Source organism: Camarhynchus parvulus, chromosome 26, assembly GCF_901933205.1.
Source record: "Camarhynchus parvulus chromosome 26, STF_HiC, whole genome shotgun sequence".
In the NCBI taxonomy this organism is placed as follows: Eukaryota; Metazoa; Chordata; class Aves; order Passeriformes; family Thraupidae; genus Camarhynchus; species Camarhynchus parvulus.
In genome coordinates this window covers 3,779,828-3,791,249 of record NC_044596.1, presented here as the reverse complement: position 1 = coordinate 3,791,249, position 11,422 = coordinate 3,779,828, and the positions used below count along the sequence as shown (strand labels likewise).

General features: G+C 55.0%; 1 protein-coding gene and 1 pseudogene across 1 annotated transcript in view; one reads left to right on the top strand and one right to left on the bottom strand.

Moving 5' to 3' along the window:
- Nucleotides 1-115: 115 nt before the first annotated feature.
- On the bottom strand, nt 116-474 carry LOC115913505 (annotated as a pseudogene).
- An 823-nt stretch (nt 475-1,297) lies between these two features.
- Nucleotides 1,298-11,422, top strand: part of TMCC2 (transmembrane and coiled-coil domain family 2) — a 31,149-nt gene continuing 21,024 nt past the window's right edge. Inside the window, exon 1 of the mRNA XM_030965978.1 lies at nt 1,298-1,501. Coding sequence (XP_030821838.1) covers nt 1,334-1,501 — 168 coding nt within the window. The 5' untranslated portion in view covers nt 1,298-1,333. The remainder of the gene's footprint in view (nt 1,502-11,422) is intronic.

Below are 11,422 nucleotides of genomic sequence, written 5' to 3'. Positions count from 1 at the left end.
GGACACTTCACTCCGCACCGCGACCCTCACAAGCCCCCCAGAGACCCCTGACAAGCCCCCCAGAGACCCCCTCACCCGCAGAAGTTCCCCCTTTACCCCCCCAGACCCCTCACCCTCACACCGCGCCCGCCCCCGGCCCTCTCTCACCGCCGTCCCCGGGACCCCCATCCCCATCGCAGGCGGAGCGGGGGCCGTCACCGGCAGGCGCCGAGGCGAAGGGATGGCCCTGGGAGAACTTGACGTCGCGGAAGAACCTCTTGGTCTCTCGCAGGTTGTGCTGCAGCCGCGCCAGGTGCCGGTTGTAGTGGCCGAAGGAGCGGCAGAGCTCCCGCACGGCCCCGCCGGGACCCCGCCATGACGGGGCCTCCTCGCCCTCCATGTCCTCCGGGTCCGCCCCGCTATCCCCTCCCCACCGCGGGCAGCTCTCGGGCCCTGCCAGGCTGCCGCCGTCCGGGGAGGAACCTCCCCGAGGATTTCCTCTCCTCCCGACCCCCCCCCCCCGCCCCTCCCGCCTCCCCGACCCCCGCGGCCGCCGCCTTCTCCCGAGGGGAAGCGCCTCCACCGGCCGCGCTGCGTGTGCGCGGAACGTTTGTCGGCGCGCCGCAGGGCAAAGGGGGAGGAGGCCGGGCGCACCCAGCGCGCGAGGCACGCTGGGAGATGTAGTTTATTTACATCCGAATGCAGTTCATTTTCCCGATCCGCGAGGGAACGCCGGGAGTTGTAGTCTGTTTTGCCGCAGAGCCTCATGGAATTTGTAGTCTCTCGAAGCGCGGCCGCCGACCTCTCTCCGCGGCCTCTGCGCATCCCCGCGGGGGACGAGCAAAAATTCTCCAAAAAACGAGAACGACCATGAAATGATGTATTTAAACCGGGGGAGCAAACGGGGGAGCTCAGGCGCCGCCTGCTGTTCCCCCATCCCGCGCTGCGCGGAGCGGCTCGGCAGGAGGCGGCGCGCCCCTCTCCAGCTCCGCTCCGCCTCCGCGAATCACCAGCGGCGGCCCCGCCCTCCGCGCGTCTTCATTGGTCAATTCCTCCCGCCAGCACCGCCCCCTGAGCACGCTCCACCAATCACCGCGAGAGGCGCCTGCTCCCTCACACCACCATTGGCCGGCGGCGCTGTCCATCAGGCGCGGCGGCGGCGGCGATGCCGGTGCCGGCGGCGGGCGCGGAGCCGCCGCGGCGCGGAGCCGCCGCCCGGCCCGGGCTCGGCAGGGCGGGCGGGCCGGGGCCGCGCAGCCCGCGGGCCCCGCAGCGGCCGCCGGGGCGCCGCCCGCCGCCGCCGCCGCTGCGGCCGTAGGCGGCCCCCGTGCGGCGCGGGCACGGCGCTCCCGGGATGAAGCGGTGCCGCTCGGACGAGCTGCAGCAGCCCGAGGAGGATCCCGGCGCCGCGGGGGAATCGCCCGGTCACGGCGTGATGGAGGGCAAGGCCGGCGAGGCGGCGGCGGCCCCCGAGGCGGGCGCTGTCCCGGCGCCGCCGCGCTCCAAGCCCCCCGACCTGAAGGTGAGCGGCGGGAGCGCCCCGGTGGGACACGGGGGACGGGAAAATCCCGGAGGGTCGGCGGGGGAGGGGAGAGCCCAGCGGGGTCACCGGAGCGATGGAGCTCGGGAGTGCCGCCATCCCCATCCCCTCGGTCCTACAGGTGTGACCTTGGAGGATGCGGGTGGCTCCGGGATTGGGGGAACCCTGGGAATGGGGATAATCCTGGGAATGGGGATAATCCTGGCAATGGGTGCTAATCCTGGCAATGGGGATAATCCTGGCAATGGGGTGCTCCTGGGGCAGGAGACCCCTGGATTGGAGTGCTCCTGGGATGGGGATGATTCTAGGAATGGAGTGCTCCCGGACGAGGACACCCTTGGATTGGGGTGCTCCTCAATTGGGGTGCTCCTGAGATGGGGATAATCCTGGGAATGGGGTGCACCAGGAGGAGGAGACCCCTGGGAACGGGGTGATCCCAGATTGGGGTCCTCCTGGGATTGGGATAACCCTGGGAATGGGGTGCGTCCGGGGGAGGAGACCCCAGGATTGGGGTGCTCCAGGATTGGGGTGCTCCTGGGGTGAGGATGGTCCTACCAGCAGAGATCCTGCTGGGATTAGGATGCCCCGTCCCTGTTCCGGGGATCCTACTGGATGAGGGTGCCCCAGGGATGGAGACACTGCTGGGATGGGGAATTGCTGGAGTAGGATCCTCCTGGGATGCGGCTGCTCCTGGGGTCGGGATGGGGGTGGCCCCAGGATGGGGCTGGTCCTGCAGTGGGGACGCTCCTGGGATTGGGATTCTGCTGGGATGAAGAAATCCCAAGCGTTGGGGGGCTGCCCCTCTGCAGAGGGGCTGCGCTGATGCCGGGAAATCCCTGCCGGGATCCGGGGGGATATGGGGGAGATGCTCCGGGAGAATCCGAGGGGATGAGCCGGGAGGATTCGGGAAGATATGGGAGGGATGCTCCGGGAGGGTCCAGGGCGATGGGGGGGGAGGATCCGAGGGGATGCTCCGGGAGGATCCAGAAGGATATTGGGGGGAATGCTCCGGGGATATCCAGGAGGATCTGGGGGGGATGCTCCGGGATTATCCAGGGGGGATGCTCTGGGAATATGCAGGAGGATTTGGGGGGGATGCTCCAGGAATATCCAGGAGTATCCGTGGGGAAGATGCTCCGGAGGATCTGGAAGGATATGGGGGGGATGCTCCGGAGGATCCAGGAGGATCCGGAGGGATCTGGGGTGGATGCTCTGGGAAATATCCAGGAGGATCTGGAAGGATATGGGGGAGATGCTCCGGTAGGATCCAGGAGGATCCGGGGCTGCGGCACCGGGAGTGACGGTGTGGAAATGTGGCGATGTGGGAATGGCCCCGAGGCTGCTCCTGCCGGGCCCGCGGGGCCGGAGGAGGAGAGGAGGAGGAGGAAAACAAAAAAACAAACGGCGGGCACTGCAGCGCTGCGGGAGGCACAGAGCCCATCGCGGAGGGGATGAAATCCCGCACGGAATTCCCCTGGCTTTGGGGAAAAAAAGCAGCTCCGACCCCCGGCGGCTCAGCGGGGTTTAATCGGTGAATTCCCAGCGTGGGAATGCCGTGGGCAGGGTGGGATCAGAGGGCAGAGCGGGTGCCCACCCTCGGTGGTGCTTTGGAAAAGCCCTGGAAAAAGTGGGAAACGTGGGATGCAGGATGGAGCCCCTCGGTGTGGCAGCCCTGACGGTGTCACCGGCGGGGTCAAGGTCATGATGGCACTGCCAGGCTCAGCCAGGAGATCAAATCCTTGTTCCCAGAGGAAAACTCGGCTGCTTTGAGCGCCGGGAGCCCCCGTGGCTGCTGGAGGTGGCACCTGGCGCCTTCCCTTGGTGGCCCAGCAGCTCCTGAGGCTGCTTTGGCTTTGCTGCTGGGGGGAGCAGCTGCTGCTGCTGCCCCAAAAACAGCTGGAGGAGCCAGGGCCAGGCACATCTGGGGGATGGGAGGGTGGCACAGGGTATCCCAGAGAATCTGTGGCTGTCCCTGGATCCCTGGCAGTGTCCAAGGCCAGGCTGGATGGGTTTGGAGCAGCAGGGACACTGGGAGCTGTCCCTGCCCACCCCTGGAGCTGGATGAGGTTTAAGGCTCCTTCCCAGCCAAACCATTCCATGATTTTCTGCCTCCCCAATTCCACGATCCATGAGCTCAGGGCCATGCTTGGCACATTTTTTCCCTGTCCTTTCTCCATCCCACCTGGGTCACAGAGGCTCAGGAAGGGGTGGGAGTGTTGGCCCCAAGGAGCTGCAGCTTCCCATGGCTGTGCCCACCACCCCAAACGTTCCAGGGCTGGCACATCCCACCCGGAGCTGGAGCTCCACAGCCTCATCCAGGAGCAGCCAAATAAACCCCATTGATTTTATCGAGCTGCCTGTGCTCCCTTCCTGCAGGTCTGCTGCCAGTGCTCACCTTTAATGCAGCAATTCATTAAAATAAATCCTCAAACTGGGCACAACTCGGGCAAGGCTGGGGCTGGCTGCTGCCCACAGCTGCCACAGCGCGCCAGGCATTGTGCCACGGCCACCAGCAGTTAATAAACTAATAAATAATGAATTAATAGATCACAGTTTTCCTGCCCCAAACCCCAGGTGGGGTGGGTGCAGGCTGGTTCTGCTCCAAATTCAGATTCCTGTCCCTGTGGATGGGAAAGGATCAGAAATTCCTGTCCCTGTGGATGGGGCAGGATCAGAGATTCCTGTCCCTTTTCTGTCCCCATGGATAAATAAGGATCAGAGATTCCTCTCCCTGTGGATGGGGCAGGATCAAAGGTTCCTGTCCCTTTCCTGTCCCCATGGATAATTAGGGACCAGAGATTCCTATCCCCATGGATGGGGCAGGATCAGAGATTCCTGTCCCCATGGATAAATAAGGATCAGAGATTCCTGTCCCTGTGAATGGGACAAGATCAGAGATTCCTGTGCCCATGGATGGAGCAGGATCAGAGATTCCTGTCCCTGTCCTGTCCCCATGGATAGGGCAGGATCAGAGATTCCTGTCCCTGCCCTGTCCCCATGGATGGGGCAGGATCAGAGATTCCTGTCCCCATGGATAAATAAGAATCAGAGATTCCTGTCCCCACGGATGGGACAAGATCAGAGATTCCTGTGCCCATGGATGGAGCAGGATCAGAGATTCCTGTCCCTGTCCAATCCCCATGGATGGGGCAGGATCAGAGTAAACTCGTGGCTGCCGGTGAGGTGGATTTGAGGTGGCACCCTGGAAAGAACAGCCTGCCTGGTGTCACCTCCAGCCCCGAACTCCGGCAGATCCATGGCAGCTCTCCCTTCCCAGCCCTGGCTCCGGCTCCTCTGCTGACAGCCTTGGGGAAAAACAGGGGGAAAAAAAGGAGTTCTGGCAAGGAGCAGAGCTGGTGTGTGACAGCTGTGCTCAGGAATCCCTGCGTGGCAGCGATTTCTGCAGGAGTGATGGGATCCATCCAAAACCCCGCATCCAAAACTGCCACTGCTCCTGAGCCAAGGGTTTTCCCTGGATTTCTCTTTTCCCTGGATGTGTTTTCCCTGGGTTTCTGTTTTCCCTGGCTCTCTGTTGGTTTTCCCTGGATCCCTGTCATCCCCAGAGCATTCCCACACCTGGGCAGTGAATTCCCTGTTATCCCAGACCGTTCCCAAACATGGGCAACCCATTCCATTATCCAAGAGCATTCCCACACCTGGACAGTTCATCCCATTTTCCCAGAGCATTCCCACACCTGGGCACACATTCCATTATTCCCAGAGCATTCCCACACCTGGGCAGTGAATTCCCTGCTATTCCCAGAGTGTTCCCACATGTGAACATTGAATTTCCTGCTATTCCCTGTTATCCCCAGAGCATTCCCAAACATGGGCAGCCCATTCCATTATCCAAGAGCATTCCCACACCTGGACAGTGAATTCTGCTATTCCCAGAGCGTTCCCACATGTGAACATTGAATTTCTTGCTATCCCCAGAGCATTCCCACACCTGGGCAGGGAAGTCTGTTATTCCCAGAGCATTCCCACACATGGACATTGAATTTTCTGCTATTCCCTGCTATTCCCAGAGCATTCCCACACCTGGGCAGTGCATTCTGTTATTCCTAGAGCGTTCCCACATGTGAACATTGAGTTCCCTGCTATCCCCAGAGCATTCCCACACCTGGGCAGGGAAGTTTGTTATTCCCAGTGTTCCCACACGTGAAGATTGAACTTCCTGCTATTCCCAGAGCATTCCCACACCCGGGCAGTGAACTCTGTTATTTCCAGAACATTTCCACACCTGGCAGTGCATTCCATTATCCCAGAGCATTCCCACACCTGGGCAGTGCATTCTGTTATTCCCAGAGCATTCCCACACCTGGGCAGGGAAATCTGTTATTCCCAGAGCGTTCCCACATGTGAACATTGAATTCCCTGCTATCCCCAGAGCATTCCCACACCTGGCAGCCCATTCCATTTCCCCAGAGCATTCCCACACCTGGGCAGTGAATTCCTGGGCAGAACATTCCCACACCTGGGCACACATTCCATTATCCCAGAACATTCCCACACCTGGGCAATGCATTCCCTGCTGTCCCCACACCTGGGCAGTGCATTCTGTTATTCCCAGAGCGTTCCCACATGTGAACATTGAGTTCCCTGCTATCCCCAGAGCGTTCCCACACCTGGGCAGTGCATTCCCTGTTATTCCCCACAGCTGGGCACACATCCCGCTATTCCCGTTATTCCCGGAGCTCTCCCGGGAACTCGGGGCTGTCGCTGTCACTCCGGTGCCCTGCCCAGGATGAGTCACGTTTGTCACATGCTGCTGCTGCTGCTGCTGCTGCTGCTCTCAGCTGTCCCCGGAGGAGCAGCAGGCTGTGGGGGAGTGTTGTGTTTGCCATTTGGGAACATCCAGGCGTTCTCCTTGGCGTTTGTGGCAGCGGGAGCTGGGGATGCTGGGGGAGAAGGGGCTGGGCTGGGCTGGTTGTCACCCCTTGGGGACAGCTCTGAGCCTGTCCCCCAGGCTGGCTGGGTGGTGGCAGGAGCCTCTTGGTCCTGCCTGAGGAGAATCAGCTGGGAAAGCAGCAGCAGGGCTGGAAAACCCAAAAGGGGATGAGCAGGATCTGCCGGGATCCGCAGTGCCCTGCTGGGATTGGGGTGGGAAGGGCTGTTTAAAATCTGGAATGGGATGGAATGGGAAGGATCCCAGTGCCCCCCTAAAAATCTGGGATGGGATGGGGTGGGAAGGGATGGGATTTAAAATCTGGAATGGGGTGGGAAGGGATGAGACTTAAAATCTGGAATAGGATGGAATGAGAAGGAATGAGACTTCCCCCCATGCCCTAAAATATGGGATGGGATGGGATGGGATGGGATGGGATGGGATGGGATGGGATGGGATGGGATGGGATGGGATGGGATTTCACCCTGTACCTTAAAATCTGAAATGAGATGGGGTGGGAGTTGATGAGACTTCCCTCTGTGCCCTAAAATGTAAAATGGGATGGGGTGGGAAGGGATGAGACTTAAAATCTGGAATGGGATGGGGTGGGAAGGGATGAGACTTTCCCCTCGTGTTTGTGCAAATGTTCCAAAGAGCTGCAGAGCCTTGGCTGGAGCTTCTGGGCAGGCTGGGGATGAATAAATAATTAATAATGCTAACAACTGAGCAGGATTTCTCAGCCTGGGGCCATGCTGGGAGGTCGTGGCAACCAGATCCTCTCCTTGTGTGTCCGTGTGCGAGCTGAGGAAGGGGTTTGGGTGTCAGGGAATGGTTCAGAGGGGAGCTGGCAGGGTTCAGGCTGGGTGGCAGCAGCAGGAAAACCACCCTGGAGAGCCTGGCATGGCAAGGGCATTGCCAAAGAGCCCACACAAAACCATCCTCCAAGCCCCAGTTTTCCTGCAAAATGTCCTGGTTTGGGCTAAAATGGGATTTTTTTTCCCAGCTGTGGAACATGGAGCAGGGGCTTTGAAGCCCATAAAAACAAGTCCCCACCACCAAGCAGCAGAGCCTGGCTGTGCTGATGTGAAAGCCCAAAGAAATCAAGATATTTTTGGATTCACCCCGGTGTTTTACAGCTGTCCATGCTGAGAAATGGATCTGTGTCCATTGCTGGGGTTAGTAAGCAGTGGCTGTTCCAAAACAGCCTCCGCTCTGAGCCACGAGCGGTTCTGTGCCAGGAAAATGCCTCTGCTCTGGAAGTGCAGGAATATCCTGGGAAAACAGGAGAAAACAGAGCTTGTGCAGCAGCACAGCTCTGGTTTGTGGGCACCCCTCACAACTCCTGAAAGCAGACAAACCCAGAGCCTGGACAAACAGAGCTGGGGTCCCTCCTTGCTTCCCTCATTTTTAAATTTTTTTCCATTCAAATTTGGTTTTTTTCCATGCAGATCCCGTGCCTGCCCAGCCCATGAAAGCCTCTTTCAGGAAAACTTGGAAAGGGCCTGAGGGGATTTGTCTGAAAAGGTGAATTTTGCTCAGTTGGAGCTGTTGGATCGAGAAGCCCTGAGGGCGTCTGGCTCCCAAAATCTTTCCTGCCAGCTCCACTTTTAGTTTGTTTTCATCTCCCTGGGGAAAGGGAGTTGGTTGTTTCTTTTCACTTTGACCTTGTGCAGCTCTGGCTGAAAAGAAATCCAAAGTGCCACCTTGCAACAATTTCTAATAAATTTTCTAAAGAAAGAAAGCAATTTAAGTAATTTGAGACAACTAATCGTTTAACTTAGTATTTTGTGTAAGAACTTTCACAGAAATAATATTAAAGGTGTTCAGCTCAGGCAAATTCGCCAGCAGAACTAAATTTATGAAAAAAAACCAATGTGAAATGAGAACTGGAATTGTTTATTTCTGCAGAAGATCATTCAAGATTGGGAAGTCCATGTCACAAATAATTTGCCTGAAGGCTTTAGGGGGGTTGGGGTTTTCTTTTCACCTGGACCTTGTGCAGCTCTGGCCGTGCCCTCCATGGGAGGAATCTGGGGGTTTGGAGCTCTTACCTCTCAAATGCTGCCTCTGTTTCCATAGAGACTCTATAAATAGAATAAAATTTAAATTGTTATTTCCCCAAGAAGCGATTCAGCACGGGAGATTTATTATATATTTCCAAGGAAGAGCCTAAAAGGACGGAGATTTGTGTTGTGAGTGGCTCAGGGAAGGGTGAAAAGCTTTTCCTGCAGAGTTTGGGGACACAGGATCCCTTTTCTGGTTCCTCCAGGTGTGCTGGGAGTGCTGGGTTTGGATTTGTCTGGGATTTTTAGGGGAAGGAACCCGTTCTGCATGGCCCTGAGCTCCTCCTCTGCCTGCAGCTGCTGGAGGTCGAGTCTGGAACATCTCAGCTTTCCCCAAAATCCCAACTTTGTGCCACTGGGGCTCTGAGGGTGCTCTGAGCCCTTTGGAAATGCTGGAATTGGGGATTTGGAAATGCCTTGGAAGTCGCTGCTCCCCGATTCTCCTCACACAGGGGATGTGGAGAGCACGGGGCCAAAATTTTCCTGGGATGCAAATCCGGGTGTTCCAGGGGAACCCCGAATTTCCAGTGGAACCCTGAATTTCCAGTGGCTGCAGGGAACCCCCGATTTCCAGGGGAACCCCAAATTTCCAGTGGCTGCAGGAAACCCTGGCCTCAAATCTGGGTGTTCCAATGGAACCCTGAATTTCCAGTGGAACCCTGAATTTCCAGTGGCTGCAGGGAAGAACCCCGGCCAGATTCCAGTGGAACCCCAAATTCCCAGTGGAACCCTGAATTTCCAGTGGACTGCCGGAAGAACTGTGTTCCAATGGAACCCCGAATTTCCAGTGGAACCCTGAATTTCCAGTGGCTGCAGGGAAGAACCCCGGCCAGATTCCAGTGGAACCCCAAATTTCCAGTGGCTTCAGGGAACCCCGAATTTCCAGTGGAACCCTGGCCTTAAATCCGGGTGTTCCAATGGAACCCTGAATTTCCAGTGGCTGCAGGGAACCCCTGATTTCCAGGGGAACCCCGAATTTCCAGTGGCTCCCGGGAAAATCTGGGTGTTCCAATGGAACCCTGAATTTCCAGTGGAACCCTGGCCTCAAATCCGGGTGTTCCAACGGAACCCGGGCGAGATTCCAGTGGAATCCCAGATTCGGTTGTTCCAGAACCCTGGCGAGATTCCAGTGGAAACCTGGATTTCCAGTGGCTGCAGGGGAACCCTGGCCTCAAAAATCTGGGTGTTCCAGCAGAACCCCAGATTTTCAGTGGCTGCAGGGGAGGAACCCTGAATTTCCAGCGGAACCCTGGCCTCAAATCTGGGTGTTCTAGCAGAACCCCAGATTTCCAGTGGCTGCAGGGAGGAACCCTGGCCAGGTTCCAGTGGAACCCTGGATTTCCAGAACCCTGGCCAGGCTGCCCTGGCTGTAATCGGGAGCAGGATCTGTTCCACCATCCATATTCATGATTTCATGGCCAGCTGCCACCCTGAGTCCCTGGGATTGTTTCCTGGGAATGTGGGATGCAGCCCCTGGAAAGGGAGAGCTGGGAATGCTCAGGGCAGTGGTGTGTCCCAATCCCCTGCTGGAAACCAGTGGCTGCCCAGTTTGTGTTTATATGTTATATTATTTTTATATATAATTATGATATAATTATAATATAATTATAATATAATTACAATATTATATATTATTTTCATCTATAATTATTATATATAATTGTATATAAAATAATATAATATTATTTTATACGATATATGCATCTATATAATTTATAATATATAATTTATACGATTTATATTATAAAAATTTATAATATGTACTATATAAAATAATATATAATAATTTTATATAATTATATCTTATTTATATAGTATATATATATTTAGTATTTTTATAAATTATTATATATTTTATAATAGTTTTATCTTTATAAATATATAAACCCAGTTTGAACTGGGCTGGTTCATCCCCAGGAGCCAGGCCAGGCTGGCCCATGAAAAATGTCACAGGGAAAAAAACCCTGATCCTTGCTGGGGCTCTTGGGGCTCTTGGTCCATGGCTGAGGCCACTAATATTTAGTATTTCCAATACTTCCAAATTACACTAATATTAGTATTTCCAAATATTTCCACTAAAATTTATTTCCAATATATTTAATAATTCCACTAATTCTTACTATTTCCAATACTTCCATTAATATTTAGTATTTCCAAGTACAAATACTTAGTATTTCCAATATTTACCCATTCCTTCAGTTAACAGCACCCGTTCCCTCAATTAATTAACAGCGCCCATTCCCTCAATTAACAAACAGCACCCGTTCCCTCAATTAATTAATAGCGCCCATTCCCTCAATTAATTAACACCCCCCATTCCCTTCATTAGCAACCCCCATTCCCTCAATTAACAGCGCCCATTCCCTCTATTAACACCCTCAATTAACAGCGCCCATTCCCTCAATTAACAGCACCCATTTCCTCGATTAACAGCACCCATTCCCTTGATTAACAGTGCCCATTCCCTCAATTAATAGCCTCAATTAACAACCCCATTCCCTCAATTAACAGCGCCCATTCCCTCAATTAACAAACAGTGCCCATTCCCTCAATTAATTAACAGCACCCATTCGCTCAATTAACAGCACCCATTCCCTCAATGAACACCCTCAATTAACAGCGCCCATTCCTTCAATTAATACTCTAAATTAACAGCACCCATTTCCTCAATTAACAGCACCCATTCCCTCAATTAATTAACAGCCCCCATTCCCTCAATTAACAGCACCCATTCCCTTGATTAACAGTGCCCATTCCCTCTATTAACACCCTCAATTAACAGCACCCATTTCCTCAATTAACAGCACCCATTTCCTCAATTAACAGCACCCATTCCTTCAATTAACAGCACCCATTTCCTCAATTAACAGCACCCATTCCCTCAATTAACAGCCCCCATTCCCTCAATTAATTAACAGCCCCCATTCCCTCAATGAACACCCTCAATTGACA